The sequence below is a fragment of the Leucopleurus acutus genome, assembly GCF_964270905.1.
Source record: "Leucopleurus acutus genome assembly, chromosome: 15".
Taxonomy (NCBI): Eukaryota; Metazoa; Chordata; class Mammalia; order Artiodactyla; family Delphinidae; genus Leucopleurus; species Leucopleurus acutus.
In genome coordinates, this window is record NC_139157.1 from 75,426,827 (window position 1) to 75,446,350 (window position 19,524).

The 19,524-nt window shown below is 34.5% G+C and overlaps 1 protein-coding gene across 4 annotated transcripts in view; it reads left to right on the plus strand.

The window, feature by feature from the left end:
- PHIP (PHIP subunit of CUL4-Ring ligase complex) overlaps positions 1-19,524 on the plus strand; it is a 127,200-nt gene that overhangs the window by 82,496 nt on the left and 25,180 nt on the right. For all 4 annotated transcript variants that reach the window (XM_082855847.1, XM_082855848.1, XM_082855849.1 and 1 more), the window contains exons 21-29: positions 1,871-2,011; positions 4,665-4,741; positions 7,340-7,571; positions 11,809-11,928; positions 13,387-13,494; positions 14,066-14,190; positions 14,321-14,403; positions 17,344-17,455; positions 17,635-17,696. In XM_082855847.1, coding sequence (XP_082711973.1) covers positions 1,871-2,011; positions 4,665-4,741; positions 7,340-7,571; positions 11,809-11,928; positions 13,387-13,494; positions 14,066-14,190; positions 14,321-14,403; positions 17,344-17,455; positions 17,635-17,696 — 1,060 coding nt within the window. The remainder of the gene's footprint in view (positions 1-1,870; positions 2,012-4,664; positions 4,742-7,339; positions 7,572-11,808; positions 11,929-13,386; positions 13,495-14,065; positions 14,191-14,320; positions 14,404-17,343; positions 17,456-17,634; positions 17,697-19,524) is intronic.

The window sequence follows — 19,524 nt, forward strand, 5'->3', positions numbered from 1 at the left end:
TGATCACCTTTGCTTCAGTCGTCATTACAGCTGAAGTTTAAAAAAAAAAACAGTCTGTTGAAGTGCACGTGAAGCCTTGGGTGAAGCTCTTCTGAGACAATGTAGACCTCAGTGTCAAGAACGTGTCTGTCAGAGCTGCTAGCCATAATAGCTTTGTGGTTCTTGACAGCAAAAATAACCCATGAATGATGGAAGCAGCCAGCTTCACAGCTCAAATGATTATCCTGAGCCATCCAAGCTAAGTCAGTGCTGGCTGTGCACCTGTTCTGGATTGTACCACAGCTCAGCTCACACAGCTTGCAAGGTTGCTGACCTGAAGGAGAAGATTGGTCACTGTTGTGGGAAGGGGCTTCTGGAAGATGGCCTCAAGTTCTTGAAAGGTGGTGGTGCTGCCTGCCATTGATAGGTTCCTGGCAAGCCCCCTTGTGTGTTGAGAGCTCCTCTGACTGTCGCTTTGCTGTTCGTGACATGAGACAGGCAGTTGCTATCGGTGTCGTCAGATCAGTGGACAAGAAGGCAGCTGGAGCTGGCAAGGTCACCACGTCTGCCCAGAAAGCTCAGAAGGCTAAATGAATATTATCGCCAGTACCGGGCACCCCAGTCTTAACCAGTGGTGGAAGAACTGTCTCAGGACTGTTTGTCCCGATCAGCCATTTAAGCTGAATAGTAAAAGACTGATTGATAACAATGCATCATAAAACCTTGAAGAAGCAGAGAATGTTTTGTGGACCATTTGTTTTTCTGTATGTGGCAGTTTTAACTTACTAGTTTTTAAATCAGTACTTTTTAATGGAAACAACTTGACCAGAAATCTGTCACAGAATTTTGAGATCCATTAAAACAAAGTTAATGAGAAGAGAGAAAAAAAAAAGTGAGGATATAACTATAGGTTCAAAGGACTGAGGATATAACTAATAGATTCAAAATTATTTTCTGTCCACACGTTAAAGATAGTGTTCCTTTTTCTTATTGTATGATTTATTGCATGATATGTTGTATATATAAGTCTGATGTCAGTCTCTTTTTTCAAAGGTAATTTTTAGTATTTTCCTTCTATTTTTTTATATTCACAAGTTGGGGTTTTTTTTTCAGGTGTAAATTCTTCTTTTTGTTTAGTTTTTTTCCATCATGTAACCATGTTGGACTTTCAGTTATTTTGATCAGTCTTAGTTGTTTTCTCATCTGCTGAAGAAGACTTTTTTCTCCCATTTGCCTGCAGCAGAAGAGAGCTAGTCACCTGGTGTCCAAGTCTCATAGTGATTGGTTAGCTTTGTGATCACCATTTTGTTTTCTAGTTTGCCTCTGCCTTATTATGTATGCCTCCCAGTCTGTGGTCCTCTTTCTTATATCTGTTCTATAGGTTTGGCGTAGGTACAGGAGAGTTCAGTGTTAGGCTTAGTCTGTTATTATGAATCCTCATCAGAAAAAAAAAGTTTTTGTAACCTGTCAATCAGCAAGTGAATATCAACATATCATAAACCTGTGTTTTAACTTAATGTTAAGATATTTGAGCTGGTACTATAGTTTAGTCTACTTATGGGATATCTTAAATATGAATGGCTTTTTTATCATTAAAAAATACAACTTTTAGGGCTTCCCTGGTGGCGCAGTGGTTGAGAGTCCGCCTGCTGATGCAGGGGACGCAGGTTCGTGCCCCGGTCCAGGAAGATCCCATATGCTGCAGAGCGGCTGGGCCCGTGAGCCATGGCCGCTGAGCCTGCGTGTCCGGAGCCTGTGCTCCGCAATGGGAGAGGCCACAACAGTGAGAGGCCCACGTACCGCAAAAAAAAAAAAAAAAAAAAATACAACTTTTAAAGTAACAGGTGTTCTTTAAGCATACTCCAAATAAATTTAATTTACTTTTTTCCAGAATCATACTCATGAACATTTCCTGGATCTTGGAGAATCCAAAAAGCAGCAAGCAAACCAACACAATTATCGTACGAGATCTGCATTGGAAGAGACTCCCAGACCTTCAGAAGAGATAGAAAATGGCACTAGTTCTTCAGATGTGAGAGCTCAGCACACTCATAGATTTCTGTTTCCATTTTTACTTGTTTTTTTTAATGTAACTTTTATTCTTTGCATTCATTGTTATATTTAGAGATGTAGCTCAAACATGGTTTGTCTAGGTCTTAAAGTGATAGTGGTAGTTGTAGGACCGTAGTGTGTGTTCTGGGCATGGCACAGATATTCATAACCTCAAGTCCACAAAACAAATGCATGTGAATTAATTATTCCCATTTTGAGGGCTCTGAAGTTCAAAGATGTTTAGATTACACATTTACCTAACTATTAAATGGTAGAGCAGGGATTAAACACACGTTCCTTTCACTCCAAAACCAAGTTTTTGAAATGGTACCATGAAGCTCTAGTCTGTAACTATAACTGATCAATAGACATTTGACAATTTTGGTTAGTTTTTAATCTCTGTACCAATTTATAGCTTTCTCAATGTAAATTTTTAAAATATTCCTTATGTATAATTATTTCCATAAATATCATTGTCCCTACTAAATTATATATTCTTTCAGTGAAGGGAATCCATTTGCAGTCACAGATCAGTCTTATTTAGCAATTACAATGGTCTTCCTTCCCCTGTCGCACTCTCCCTATTACCCCTTCACTCACAGTTAAGTCAGAGACTCTATGATCTGAGATGTTGACAGCTACACATTTTTGAAGTCATGTTACGTTTTGCAGTGTTAGACACGTGTGGGGATTCTCCACATCTATTCTCTATGGACAGGGCAATATTAGCACAAATCGAGAGTATTCTAACCATAATTTAAAAGTAAGTCTCCAGTGTTCTCAGATCCTTGTATGGCCAGAACAAAACGATATATTCAATCTGGCAAAAAAAGATAAAATATACTCATTATATAAACTTGACACATAACAATTTAGATATGCCACAGAATGTAAAATATATGTGTGCTATCTATTTGCATTATAAAATATTTATTTTTGAAAGATTTATAATATTACTCTTTTAAATATTAAGTTTCTATAAAATTTTAAAAATATTAATTCAGCTCAAAATGTATTTCCAGGTACGTCTGTTACGTAAGAAAATTCTACTAATTCTTTGATTTGTCTTCAAAACTAATTTGTTTATGCCTTAAATTTGTAGAGGAGAATAATAAGAAAAGAATATCACCTTTGGCACAATATATTAGTTTAAAATGAAAGAATCCGGGCTTCCCTGGTGGCGCAGTGGTTGAGAGTCCGCCTGCCGATGCAGGGGACATGGGTTTGTGCCCCGGTCTGGGAAGATCCCACATGCCGCGGAGCGGCTAGGCCCATGAGCCATGGCCGCTGAGCCTGCGCGTCCGGAGTCTGTGCTCTGCAACGGGAGAGGCCACAACAGTGAGAGGCCCGCGTACTGCAAAAAAAAAAAAAAAAAGAATCCTGGGTTTTTGGTTCAAATAATTTGTACTTCCATATAGTACCTTTTTATTTTGTATTTAGAATGTAGAATTATGTTTCTGTTCTCCCCCTTTAAAGAAGTAATATACTAAGAGTGGGAATAATCAGATCACTTGTTTAGATTTTTTTTTCAGTTATATTGAGCAAAGATTAAATTTGCTAAATAAAATTTACTCTGGATTTTGATCTTTTCATATTTGCCTAGTTTTCAAAGCCCTGTGGAATAGTTATGTAATACATTCTTCATTTTTAAGCCATCAAAACAGGAAAAAATTTCTCCCCAAGATATAACATTTAATTAGTAAAAAAATACATTTCATTATCCTTGTGAAAAATGATCTGGATGTGCCCAGCAGTTAGTAACACTGAACCGTTCTTGTGTAGAGTGGGGTCTAACCTTTGAAGTAAAATGACATGAGTTCAAAATAGGCTTTGCTGCTTATTAATTGTTCTGCCTTGAGTAAATTTCTTAGCCTGTTTAAGCTTTAGTTTCTTTTATTTAAATGAGTGATTCTTATCACCAGCACTGTTTGTCTAGATCAAATGGGATGATATATACAAAGTGCTTAGAACAGTTTCTGACATATACTAAAAGCTTAATTAATGTGAGCTGGTATTTTTATTGGAGCAAGATTTTTTGCCCCCCCCCAAAAAAAACCAATTTTTATAAAGAAAATGGCTTCACAGGTAGTATCCTGTGTTAACCAGTGAATATTTACTAAAGAGAAATCAGAGTGTTTGGGTAGTTTTTAATCCTCTCCATTTGTATAAAATAATACCTGAGTTGGAATATCCATTTTTTATATGATAAAGCTATTTTAATAATAATAACATAAAAGTTCCTGAATTTAAGTTTCTCAATGCATCTATAGAAAAAGAAAACTTAAATTTTAAAAAAAGCCCAAGAAGTAAAGTTGATATCAAATATTAATTTGGTATCACCCAGTCTAGAAGATGTGTTATGAGGCTTTTTTAAAAAATGTTAATCCACCCAAGAGATTGCTCTGAATCCAGTATTAGTAAGTATTTTATCTTTGGATACACTTAATATTTGGATACATTCAATAATTTTTGTATAGAAATATGAGGCCTGTGTTTTACAACTAACTTAAATCAGGTTTTAATATAAATATCCTAATATGATTCATACTATTAGATATCACTGATATTTTCTGTAATCATAGAATGTTATTCTGTAAAGCTATACAATAAAATATGTATTAACTATCTCTTAGGAAGGTGAAGTTGTTGCTGTCAGTGGTGGAACGTCCGAAGAGGAGGAGAGAGCATGGCATAGTGATGGCAGTTCTAGGTAATTTAATGAATTTTTATTCTTCCAAATATAATGTAAATTCTTTAGAAAGCTGCCTTGATTCTTAATGTTAAATTCTTTTCTATCAGAAACATATTTCAGAGTCCCTTTGGTTTTAAAGTTGATCTTTCTTCAGAGTTTTTTTGTAGTTGTCCAAAATTTAGATTTCCTTTGACATGTTTTCGCTAGTAGAAAAAAACTTTTGGATATTGTAACTGGATCTACAAAATGATGCTTTTAACTTTTTCTTAGTTGATATTTTATCTTCTGAATGCTGTTATATTTGTAATACTGAACCACAAGCTAGCTTCATTACTGGCTTTGAGAAATATTTATGCATTAAATTATGAAAGTAATGAGATTTTGTAGAGTTAACTTTTTTTAAATGGAATTTGTTGAATGCTAATAATATTTTCTTCCAGCAATGAGAATAAACTTTGCCTTATTCCTGTTGTTCCCACCCCATTTGATCACGTAAGCGAGAATTCCTTCAGCTCCTTCTACTTACTGGTGATTCACATTGTTACAGGGCTTAATGGCCTTGGCTGACCTTGGCGAGGTCTCAGTAGCAAGAAGTAGAGCCTTTGGGAATGGTAATTATGTTTAGCCCCTGATAGTTATTCCCTGGCAGAACTAGCTCTTAACATTGCCAAAGAAACCAAGAGCCTGTATTTAAGAATTCTTTACCTCTTTTTGTCATGGACTTCCCTATTTCCACAGTAGTTGCTCCCAGTAATGATATGCAAGTGTTCATTGTTATGTCTGGTGGTTTTCTGTATTTGAAAGAAGACAGTAGAAGAAAAGCTCACTTTCTTTTGGCTCAGCAGTGGAAATAGAGTATAGGCATACATTGGTGATATCTCAGATTTGACTCCAGACCACCACAATGAAGAGAATATTGCAGTAAAGCAAGTCATGTGAATTTTTGTTTTCCCAGTGCATATAAAAGTTATGTTTACACTATACTGTAGTCTGTTAGGTGTGCAGTGGCATTACGTCTAAAAAAAATAATTAAACATTTAAAAACAGCATTAATCTGAAAATAATACTATTGGGAAAGTGGCACCGATAGACTTGTTGCCACAGAGTTGCCACAAACCTTCAATTTGTAAAAAACACAGTGTCTATGAAGCACAGTAAAAACAAGGTATGCCTGTATCTCAAACCATGAAACAACATAGAGGTTCTTGTTTTGAAAAAGCCGTGTTGGCTTCAGCAGTTGGCGAAATTGTAAAGTACATAGACCTCTGGGGTTTGTAGTCCGTGCTGGTGGCAGCAGATTTTCTGTAAGAGCTGAGTGCTCCAGAGAGTAACAACAGTGAGTATTTGGCGAGTGCCATTTACAGTGACCATGACTGGGGTTAGAGTAAATAAATGCTCCTAAGTTGAGGATAGCCTAGGTGGCTATTTGCCCTGCAGATGTGTTCCCACATATCCAGAGTAGTGTCAGAAATATTTTTTATTCTTCAAAATCATTTTAAGTTTTAAAATGAAGTCATGAAATCATACTAGAAAACACCTTAATTATTTGATTCTTATCTGTGATGATTATTCTTAGGGAGATAATGGGTAAATTACCCATAAAGGACACTTGGACCAGAGGGACAAGGTAGTAGAATAAAACTCCAGAAAAATATGCCTTCAGTGTTATCAGCAATATGTTTAGAGGAGTGAGGATATACATCAGTAAATCTAGGCAACCTGATTATTGATTTTAACACAGTATAATTTAGATTCCATTAAGGTAATTATATTTATAAAACTATAAAATCAAGTAATGAAATATTCTCATGTACTAAAATTAAAACAGAAGATAACATAATTGGATTCTTTATTTTTGCAACATCAGTTTAGTAAAACTTAGGTCTGTTGAAGGTGAACTGAAAAGAAAGCTTGAGTTTCCAGTGAGATACAGCCAATGGCAAACACGATTGGTAGTGATACATAAAATATTAGGCCTGTATTTTTCTGAATCTTACTTTGCTTTGAGGCATAAGATACACTTAGGGTGTACACTGGAGATGCTGTGCAAAGTTGGCAGGCTCAGTCTTCCCGCTGGGTAGGAGGACTTCTGGCCCTGTCAGTTCGGTATCTAGCTACCATGAAGGCATCAGGGCTCTACCATGGGCGTTCCCGTGTCAGGGGGCCCACCTCCCCTCAAAAAGGAATCCCTATGCTTCTTCCTCAGTGACAGTACCTCCTGTGCTATCTAGGGCTATCTTTCTGTTGTTGCTAGAATTGAGGAAAGTGATGCTGTGCTCCTCATTTTTGTATACTCCACAATATTTTGAACACGTGCAGCACTCAGAAATCTGTATGTTTGCTAAAATCATAGAAGGTACTTAAGTTCATTGTTTAACTAGCACTACGACCTTATTTATCTTAAAAATTTTTGGAGATACTTAAGTAAATTAAGCCTACAGACTTCTAAGAAACTATTTAGAAGATGAGTTGAAAGTTAGGAAATATTTTTAGTTCATTTAGTATGTACTGTTCTGTCATTACTTTTTAGGATGATCTTTCTTTACGTTTTCATACAACAAAGTCTTAAAAGTGTATCTTGTCTGTGTATTTTTTAAATCTTTTCTTTCCTTCTAGTGACTACTCCAGTGATTATTCTGACTGGACAGCAGATGCAGGAATTAATCTGCAGCCACCAAAGAAAATTCCTAAGCATAAAACCAAGAAAGCAGAAAGCAGTTCAGATGAAGAAGAAGAATCTGAAAAACAGAAGCAAAAACAGATTAAAAAGGAAAGAAAGAAAGTAAATGAAGAAAAAGATGGACCAGTATCACCAAAGAAAAAGAAGCCCAAAGAAAGAAAACAAAAGGTTGATTTTTATATATATATATATATATATATATGTTTTCTATAAAAACAAAGCACGCATTTTAAAAGTGCAGCTGATGAACATAAACGTTTTTCAGGTGTAAGAGCAATAGAAAAAACTCAGAAGTATGCAGTAGTAAAATAAAATGCTAAACATGTGAGAGTATTTACTTGTAGAATTACCATATTGTAAATATTGAGCACTTAATCGTATAACATGAGCAGATATTTTTCTTGAGACTTCAGTGGGATTTGTTTATTTATGTAAAAAAAATAATGCTACAAAACACACAGTTTATTAGTCTTTTAATTGCCTTTACTTTTCAACCATCCTTACTAACTGTTACTGCATACTGCTGTGGTAACAAGCCTTCATTAATTTACAGAGCATGTGAGCCATCACTAGTCCTTAGATCAGTAGTACTGGTTTGATTACTACGTCTTTAGTCTGTGGATACTTTGAGACAGATCAGAAAAAGCAAGAGATGAATGTTATGCGAATAATATCTGTTAGCTGTTACGGAGTCGGAATTCTTTAAAAACAAGAACTGTTTAAATTTTGCTCTAAAGTAAATGAAGTACAAGGGACACGTTTTGTATTCCCCAGAAGATTATAAATTCGAGGCACATTTGGTTAAACAAATGGAAGATTTTTTTAAAACCTCTGCCATTTTTAGAATCAAATAGAAGTTGTTATCTGTAGAATTGAATACTCTACTAGGGAGACGGTAGGGTCTTTATCTTTAGAGAGCTTTGAAAAATTTTAGGACTACTTCTGTCTTAAGTGTTTATTTTATCTGCATCCATTGAGCACTTGTTTGTTTCAGCTTTATAATTATGGATTACTTTAATCTGCATTCCTCAGCCTACTATCCTTTTTGTCACCTCCTTTGCCTTTGTCTAGGGGATATTTACCAAAGAGAGTACCACACATTAGCCACAATATTTCTCTTCTTCCTTGTCAGTGATGATAAATGTAGGCTGACCTATTACTTTACATAGTAGACAGGTAAAACCGATTTAGTCATGTATCTGGCTAATGAGGTAAACTTTTTTTTCATCTCAAGACAGTTTTGATGAACTTTTGAGGTTTGCAGTGCTACCTCACATAATTCTTTTATCCCAGGAGTGCAATTTACTTCACCTGGTCCCCTTTTCTTTGATGATTATCCATAAACTAATACCTCAGGCTCCTTCACACATGCTACATTTGGATCCACTGTTACTGTTTGGCATATTTTCATTTCACTGTTTTGCTTAAAGTATTACCCCAGGGTCTGTCTGCCACTAAATTTATGTGGGACAGATTTTAAAAAGCATAAGGTTAGGATGTTACAGGCTACTGCCTGTAATTTGGTTTTTGTTCACATGGTTTATTGTCAGCCTATCAGTGAATCTAACAGTAGATAGAATTGTTCTTATTCCTTAGTCGTCTTATCTCAAGTAAACACAATATTTCCCTTCTTATGCATAGAGTTGTAGGGCTGAAAAGTAACTGAGACATCATTAATTAGTTGATATTTATTGCGTCTATGAAAAAAATGAAAATATTTTCCATATGATTGTTTGAATTAAGCAAAAAAAAGAAGAAACAACCCAGTTAGGCAAATATAGAAAATGCTTATTAAAAAATAGAATTCTCGAGAGATACAGTAAAGTTATCTCAGATATTATCTGACATATATCCCTTATGCTGTTAGGAGCTCTGGAAATCAGAGCGATGAATTTTTATCTAGTGCCTGCAGTTTATAAAGCAATACAGTGGATAAAAAGAAGTGTAAGACGTAGTACTTGCTCCAGAAACAATGTGTGACTAACAAGTTATTTGAATCCCGCCCCCCCCCAAAAAATGGAATAAATATCACATGATAAAATATGTTTGATTGGCAAAGTAATTTTATAGATAATAACTCAGAAACCAAATGGGGCCATCTTATCTTAGAGTTTCACATAAACTTTCCAGAAGAAATAAGATTTTAGATGGGCCTAGAAGAATATCCATGGATAGAAAGGAAATAAATCAGTTACCTGTATCTCCAAAATTAAAGAAATCGCAATTCATGAGGCTGGAAATTTAGAGACATGTCAATGCATTTTATCCCCTAAGTGGTTGTAAGTACTAACTGACAGAAATCTACTTTAACCAGAACTTCTAGGTCCCCCAAGAATTGTTGAGGAATTGTCATAATGTTTATCATAATGATTCTTGTCTATGCCACAGTCTTACAGTTATAAATATGATTACTTCTATTTAATATCCAACTTACCTGGCTTCAGGTAAGAGTTGTTAGCTATCCTAATCGACATTCTGGGAAGAAATGCTTGCCTTAGTGTATTAATAGTTCATATTGAGGCTGGAATAAGTAATTTTTAGACTTTTCCTACCTTTTTTCCTTTTTTACTAAGTCAAAGGAAACCTTTTTCAAACACTTTAACTGAACACCTCATCATATGTAAGACTGATATGATCTGTGGATCTCACTCTGTGATGTGCTCAGTGCATAACAGTAGTGGCTACTCAGTAACTACATGTAGATAAAATAACTGTTCACATGTCATGTGGCTTAACATCTCAAATCTAACACAAAGCAAAATAATTTTCTAAGCTTTCCCCTCTAACGTGCTGCACTTCAGCCTTCCTCATCTCAGCAGTGACAACTCCAGTTGTTTACACCAAAACCCTGTAATTCTCCTTTTTCTCTCATTCCACATTCAGTCCATCAGGGAATTATTATCATGGCTCTGTCTTCTAAATACATTCAGCACTTGACTGTTTTCACCACTTTTGCTATCATGCTAGTGTCAGCTACCGCGAACTCTCACTTGTACTACTGCAGTAGCTTTCCATCTCTCTTCCTGCTTTTACCCTCATCCCCCTAGCTTCTGTTTTCTAAAGCAGGGATCAACAAACTTTTTCTGTAGAGGGCCAGCTACTCCACCATTGTAGCCTAAAAGCAGCCCCAGACAATACATAAACGAATGGGTATGGCTTTGTTCTAATAAAATTTGATTTATAAAAGAAGATAGTGGGCTGGACTTGGACCATGGGCCATAATTTGCAGATGCCTGCTGTGATGCATCCAGAGTGATCCTTTTAAAATATGTCAGATCCTATCACTCTTCTGCCTAAAATTCTCCAATGGATCCATCTCACGTATAGTAAATGCCAAAGTCCTTTACTCCTCCCTTACTCTCCAGAGAGAGTTCTCCTGATGTGCTTAACTGAGAAATACAAAGGTGGTTAATAGGAAGGAGAGTTAATAGGAAAATGAGTATTAAGTAGCAACTATAGCATACCTGCTGCAGATGGTGTTCTCGACACCCATTATGACCTTTTTCCTTTTCATGAACTTTCATTAACTCACAGTGATAACTACCTTATAACCACCTTTTTTTTTTTAACAAACGCAAGAGAATAAAATTTAGAAATCTTAGTTTACAAACACTGAACCAAAACATTTTTAATCAGCTGCATGAAGTTTCTGTCTCTACTTACAAATGTTAGGTTTCAGCTCAAAGTCCATTTTTCCAAAGTCTAAGGTAACAATATCCAGGCTATGATGGCCACCTGTAGGTGACCGGAAAATTTTAAATTTTTCTCAAAGGCCTATTCACAAAAGTAAGAGACCTGGCTTGACAGCATTCTGTTTGGGAAAAAAAAAAATCTGAAAAAAAATTTTTTTTAGAAGCTTGTGTGTGAAATGGCTACTTTAAAAGGAGTAAAGGAATGTTCTTGGGCTATGTGGAAGTATAATGCCCAGCCCATGGAAGCAGTTAGCCTTCTGTATCTTGACACTGCTCAGCCCATATGAGAATATCTTAGTTAGTTCTTACACGCTTATGACTAGGATTTTTTAAAATAAAATATCGAATATGCTTCAGTCTGTTACATGGAGTGTTTATGAAACTGCTAGAATTTTGAGAGGAAAGAAAGGAGACAGAGCTTACACTTTGGTGTTTATGGGAATATCTTGTCACCTAGTTTTGTTTTGAATATTGTCTGTAGAGCTTTGGTTTATCTAGTTCTTTTTTTATGGAGTGATTTGGAGAAATCGAATATAAGTATACTGCCACTGCTGCCATCTTCCCAGAGTAAGCTTTTTAATACTTAATACACATTTTTGTACAAAGATCCCTTCCTCTTTTATTTTTCAAACTACCTTTGTAGTTATTTTAAAGGGCAGATTGATAGATTAATGCTTTCATGATAATATTACTTTATATTGTTTTACACTTAGAGATTGGCTGTGGGAGAACTAACGGAAAATGGTTTGACATTAGAAGAATGGTTACCTTCAACATGGATTACAGATACTCTCCCCCGAAGATGTCCATTTGTGCCACAAATGGGTGATGAGGTATTTTTTAGCTTTTAAAAAATATCCTTTGTTTCATTCAAGTAACTTTAAATACTTTTTATAGCTCTTGAAACGGAACTCCAGAAAATTGCAGCAGTTTTATAAAGTATCTCATTTTACATATTTGTAGCTGTATATGGAAAAAGGAAAATTAGGAAGAAAGCTTTACTGATAATCTTTTTTGAGGCTACTGTAAAAATTGCAATAGCAAATTAAATATTGTAAGAGAATAGAGGTTTTGTTGACATTTTAAAAGCTAATACGTATTTTTTAATAAGAGGATTTTATGGCCAGTTTTCTTTTTCCTAAAATATATTTATATGGTAAAGGAAAAACAAAATTCAGCCTTTTATTTTTAATTTTATTTCATAGAAGTATTTTATTTAAATAACTATAATGTTCATAATATGTTCCTTAGATCTTAAAATCTATTATATTGGAAATATCATTTCATTTTTAAGAAAATATGGTGGTTGGCCATCATTTTGGACTATGTTCTTGTGAATTTGAAATGAAAATGTAAGATTAGACCAAACTTTTCCACTCAGGAGTTCATGTCTCCTTGTTTTATGCGTAAATGTTAAGAGGCAGGGTTATCTGGTGTTCAGTAGATTCATAGTAATAAGTTAGGAGTTAAAATAGAGGCTTCTTTAGCAGAGCACACTAACAGTAGAAAATGACAGGTGGCAGTTGACAGTTTTAAAAAAAAAAGGAAAACAAAACCTTTTTAATGCAAGAGTAATAAGTAACTCTAAAGTTCCAGGCAGCTGGAGCAATAATGATATTAATGAATAGAATGAATGTGTATAAGCTAATGGGTATCGCAAAATATTGCTAAGAACTTAATAGCATTTTTTGAAATTCCAGCAGCATTTTTTAACAAGCTCAACTATTTATCGTGGGAAGTGTCGTGGGAAGAACACTTGGGGTCAGACTGCTGTATTCACGTACCGGTTCTCCAGCGTGGTAGTCAGGAGTCACTTAAATTTGACCTCCATAAATGAGGATAAATATATGCCTTGCTCTCTTTATAATGACAAAATATATGTGAAAATATATATGAAAATATATTTTTCATTTTAAAGTTTCCTGTATTTGTACAAACTGCTTGCTATAAAAGTAGGTGAATAATCAACTAAACATGACCCCTAGTTACAACTTACTTTATTATGCAACATAAATTAACTTATTTTGAATCCAAAAATAAAATGGTGAAACCAAAAAGCCAAAAAATAACTGCTTATCCTAACCTCTTAATGTTATTTAGAACACTATGGTTATGATTAAGTGACAGTAGGACAGCTTGAGGAAAAGAAGGGAAAAAAAAAAATCAAAATACTAGAATTTTTTTAGTTTACGGGACATTAAATTCCCTCTGCAGTTTCAGCTGATACCGTGCATCTTGCGTCAAAGGAAACACATTCAAGTTTTAAAATTGTGATTTTATTTACTTTTTAGGTTTATTATTTCCGACAAGGACATGAAGCGTATGTTGAAATGGCCCGGAAAAATAAAATTTATAGTATCAATCCCAAAAAACAGCCATGGCATAAAATGGAACTACGGGTATGGTGTTTATAATTTAATAGTCCAAAAAGATGCGATTATAGAGGAAATTGTATTGAGTGTTACTATTTTCACTATAAGAAACTGTATCATGAAGATACCTTTTCTAATTGGAACAATCTGGGGAGTAGAAGGTGTTTAATTTCTAAAGAAACATAAGATTGAATTTATATATTCCAGTAGTTTATAAATTGGGAATAAAATGTAATTATGGTGAGAACTGGACAACATTAACATCTAAGGCAAACTTCATCTTTGTAAATTTGGAAGTATTTCTAGGTTTATCAGCAGTAGTTTAAAATTATTTCCATGTCCTTGGAACTGTGTTAGAAAACTCTTATTTCGATAAAGTTTTCCTTTTTCTTTATTTTTCTTTCTTTTGTTTTCTCTTTTTTAAATTGACATATAACTTGCATACTATAAAGTACACCGATAAGTACACAGCTCAGTGGATTTTTACATATACATACAGAGTAATCACCTAGATCAATATTAAAATGGATAACTTTTTTTATTATGTTTAGCAGTTTATTTTGTGAAGATGGTTTCTTATTTTCTGTATCTTTCTCAGGAACAAGAACTGATGAAAATAGTTGGCATAAAGTATGAAGTGGGATTGCCTACCCTTTGCTGCCTTAAACTTGCTTTTCTGGATCCTGATACTGGTAAACTGACCGGTGGATCATTTACCATGAAGTAAGGACTGTTGAAAGAGGCAATAGTTTCTTAGTATTGTAGATTATTTTTCAAGATCCAGATAAATTTGAATGCCTTTTAGATATTTGTAAGTATATGACCTAATCAGTTTGTTTCTGTTTGTACTTAGGTACCATGATATGCCTGATGTTATAGATTTCCTAGTCTTGAGACAACAATTTGACGATGCAAAATATAGGCGGTGGAATATAGGTGGGTAATTTATTTAGAAGCTGTAATGTTTGCTTTATCTAATAAGTGACTTACTATTTTTCATAATTTAGGTAAAGATAATCAGAAATCTTGCCATTTGCAGGGATGTTAATAAGAAAGTAAGATATTGTGTCAGGAATTTATTTATTTATTTTTAAGAATGAAAATACTTCTAATTTAGGTGATGCTGAAATTCCAGACATTTTCTCTCTTATATTTCTTAACTATGTATAAGATTGTTTATAGCTATTCCTTCTGCTGTTTTATGTGCTGAATTAAATTCTTATCCAAAGGAATTAATGACAGAATTCAAACTTGAAGCAAAAGTAGTCTTCCAGTTCAAAATGTTTAATAATTTGGACTGGGACTAAAACTGAACTGACATTTTTCTTTTATTGGTTAACTGTTAAAATTAAAGCTAATATTGTAATCAAGACTCAGAAAAACTTCTAAAATCCTTAGAAGTCTCCAGGCATTTAAGGTGCATTAATTTATGTACAGATGGATGTGCTATTTTCTAGAGTATTCCTTTTAAAAATTTCAGACAGGACCACTGTGTCATCTTGGAGTAGACTCTGGTGCCCCTATGGCTTATTTGGTTTGAAAAAGCACATCAGTTGACGTGGCATTTCATCCCTCTTCCAGTGCCATTGGAAGGCCTTTGTGTGGTGATTTGTTGTCTCTTGTTTGGTCTTGGTAAACGTAGAGATTTACATGTGTGCTGTAAAAAGAAAAATTATGGAAATGCAAGTCATTAAAATTAGGGACATGCAAGTTACAGAAAAACATTTACATCCCATGTACCGTTTCTCTGGAAGCTTTGAAAGATGTGTTCCATCAAATAAGGGAGAAAAGAAAAAGACACGGAATCTCTGCAGGAGACAGGAAATTCAGAACAGGAAAGCAACAAAAGGAATTCCCAAATAACAGTCAACAGAAGTCTCAGGATAGCATCTGTTTAGCAAGTCTGTAAAACAAACAGTCCAGAAAACATTGTCCTCTAAGAGTGAAATCATCAGGGAAAAAAAAGTGAAATTGGATAAATTGTATAAGATGTTTGACTTTGTGGGAAATTATATATTGAAGAGTGTTTTATAGTTTGAGCTATTAGAGAATGTGGGAAGACATAATCATAAATTCAGAGAAAAGCAACCATAAGAAAATGAAGCAGTTATACAAAATTATATAGGAAAGGAATTGTGTGCTATTTGGCTCATTAGCAAACAATATTTATACAGTGTAGTCATGACAGAGGAAAACTGAATTAAATTAAATTAAATGCACATACCCTTTATATACAATTATATGGAGAGAGACCAATACTTAATGTCTAAAATTGATGAGTGAAGAAATAGCTATATACTCAGTATTTAGAAAACCGTAAGTAAATTCAAGAAGAAAGAGTTAAAAGTTCTTCTTGGTTTTAGATGTAAGCCTTTGGTACATATGATTTTTTAAATTATTTACATGTGTTAGTTGATAAGATCAATTTCATCTCTTATTTTTGAGGACACGCATCCGCCAATAAATTGGCGGAACAAATATTAGCAGTCAGAGTCCAGGAGAACATTCTAGAAATGCACTGACAATCTAAGCAAAGAAATACGGCAAGTATTGGACAAATCAGAGAGATATTTCAAATGGATGTACATCAGAATGTTATCATTTGGATCTTATCATTTTTCTCCCCTAAATTTATAGATTACTATTTCTTCTAAAGTTAATACTAGTTAGTCTTCTATTTCTGAAGATACTTACATGTATCTACCAACTGCCATTTAAAATTACATCAATAATAATTACTTCAGCTTGTTCTCAGGTATGTTTAAGGCTTGCTCTGGTAGACTCTATTCCTTGCTTAACTTTATTGTCATTAGCCTGCAGTATCGTTCATTGTGGTCAGGCACACGTTATCCAGTTCTTCCTCTTCAGCGTACTGTCATCAGTCTAGGTACAATAGGATTGTAAGAAATAGCTTTATGAAACTCATTATTATGTTTACTGTAAGGTGTCGGAGGTGTCAGTAATGCTGTTTATTAAATTATGTATTAGCTTCTCTCTAAGGGTAGTGTCACTAATATGCATCTGAGGAGCAATTACTCTTAGTCTAGTAATAGATCATGTTTCCCTCTTAACATTGGCCATTAGAATGCTTGAATTTGAATCTAAATTTGATCCCAGTGCATACCCACTCAGAGTATATATATACACATATATGTAACTCAACAACATGCAGTTGTGTTCTGTTAATTTAGCCTGACTCCAGCTTTCTGTCATTAAATTTCTTTTCTTTTTTTAAATACATTTTATGCTATGTAGTTGGCCCTCCGTATCCATGGGTTCTGCCTCCACAGATTCAACCAGTCTTGGATCAAAACTATTACAAAGATTAGTTGTTTTCGTTTCTTTTTTATTTGTTTCTATAGGAAAGGGAAAGTGAGTGTACAGATAAGTGTTAGTAACTTAAGGGTGATTGAGTCAAAGGAAAGCAGGTTGGATTGTTGTTGTTTGTTTTTAGGCTGGACTCTTAATTGTTGGTTAGAGGAACTTCCCTACAGAAAGTAAGAATTCAAGATAGACTATAAATATTTTGGGGGAAGAAATTATCTGTGTTTTTGTTTGAATGAAAAATTTGCGCATAGTCCTAATGATGTGCTAGATTGGTAAAAATGTTTAAGATAAGAGTGAATTTCTCCTTACCATAATAAAATGTAAAAAATGGTGCTGAAAAGTCAGTCACACTTCAGGTGTGCTTATTAAATAACTTTTTCCCTCCGTATTGCTGATTTTATATATTTACTTATTTATTTTGGAGTGTGTAGGTCATTTTTCGTAGGTCTTTTAAAATCATACAGGCAATTTAAGTATCTTAAAGGAAAGAGGAGTAACAACAGCAGTGTTTCATTTCAGAGTAATGAGATGGCTTTTATTCTTGTCCAGGTGACCGTTTCAGATCAGTCATAGATGATGCCTGGTGGTTTGGAACAATTGAAAGCCAGGAACCTCTTCAGCCTGAGTACCCTGATAGTTTGTTTCAGTGTTATAATGTTTGGTAAGGAAGTATTGTATTTTTGTTCAGCCTAACTTGTTTTGAATGTTTTCCCCGCCTATTAATAAAATGATAAAGATACTACTTTTAAATACTGAAGTAATTATTTTTACAAGGTGATTTTATTAAAATTGCAATGCAATATTTAGATTTTTTAATATAAAGGTTTTCCTTCCTTTAAGCTGGGACAATGGAGATACAGAAAAGATGAGTCCTTGGGATATGGAGCTTATACCTAACAATGGTAAGTGTATGTTAAGCTTTTTGCATCTGTATTATGGAATTAATTTCTTAAATAAAAATCTGATTTGCTAACTTGCAACTACAAAGAGTTCTTAATGAAGACCAAGTAGAAAGTATTCATTCCACAAACATTTATTACCTATTATTGACCCTGGAGGTAGGGGAGGCATAACAGTGAAAAAATTAGACATAATCCTTGCCCACTTGGAATTTGTAATTTAACAGGGAAGGTTGAAATTAATTACAGCAAAATATGATACTGATTTGTTAATTATTATTCACTCTAGAACAGGGGTCCCCAACCCCCGGGCAGCGAACCGCTACTGGTCCGTGGCCTGTTAGGAACCGGGCCGCACAGCAGGAGGTGAGTGGCGGGCGAGGACTGAAGCTTAATCTGCCGCTCCCCATCGCTCGCATCACTGCCTGAGCCATATCCCAGTCCCCCCACAACCCCCCAACCCCACCTCCCGTCCGTGGAAAAATTGTCTTCTATGAAACTGGTCCCTGGTGCCGAAAAGTTTGGGGACCGCTGTTCTAGAAGATGAGCACTTGGGATCAAAGATATTTTTGTAACTCCAGCAGAATACATAGAATACAGTGTAATACTTAGAGTTCAGGCTTTTGAGTAAGACTTAGATTCCTATCCTAGCTCTGCTGTCTTTTATCTATGCCATCTTGACAAGTTCCTTTAAATCTCAAAACTCCAGATTCTTAGGATTCAGCTTTTGAAACTATGTAAACTAATACTTTCCTTATAGGGCTGCTATTAGGATTAAATGATATCATATGTGTAAAGTGCTTATTATAGAGCCTGACACATGTAAGGGTTCAATGAGTAGGTAATTATAATTAATAATAATAACCATCATCTTGCATATGGCCTGATGCATTGCCTTAGGATTTGGGAGTTAGCCTTAGGCAGTGAATATGACATCTTCCTGGAACTGAGAAAAGACCAATGTGGCTGAAGCCTGGAGATTGCATTTTCTTTCTGTTTCATTGTCCATGTTTGTTTCAGTTTTAAAAAAATACAACACACACAATTGTATATGCCTAAAAAGGTTTAAAAGGATATATACCAGATTATTAATAATGGTCATTTATAAAGCGTGGGGATATGAGGACTTCCACAAATTATCTTTTACATTATTCTGTATTGTTTGATTTTTTTAATAGTATGTTACTTTTACTATCATGTAAGAATAAAGATTTTAAAAAACAAAAAGAAAAAAAGCCTGATTTGTAACATAGTAGAAATAGTCATTTATAAATGGAGTTCCTCACTAGTTATTGTATTCTAAAAAAGCAGAGAAAAGACAATGTGGGAAAACTAAGCCCAATCTGGTAAATCTTAGAAATGAGAAAATGGTCATGCTGATTTTGTTCAAAACTAGTACTTTCTAGAAATTATCACTTTGAGATACCAATACCAATAATGTCTTTTTCATCTCATTGCTAAATTAGAGCTGTTTAAAATATCTTAATCAACTTGTAAATGTGTTACATGGCTTTTCTTCTGGTTTTAGTTCTCTCCTTTGTGAAGGTTTGAATTTGAAGTCACATCAGACTATTGTGAATATGAGAGAAATGAAGCTAATCGATGTTGTAATGCCTGGGGTATTTCTTGAAATGAATTAGTGACAGTAATATACTACTTGTCTCCTACCTGAATATATTGCTATGTGGAGGGGGTGATTTTTGTTGTTTTTGTTCTATTTGGATACACGTACATAGGCACTTATAGAGTTTAATTACATTTTGGGAGGAGGAGAAATTTTGTAAACAAATAGTAGCATATTTCAAAATGTTTCTCTCATGAAGTCTAGTTC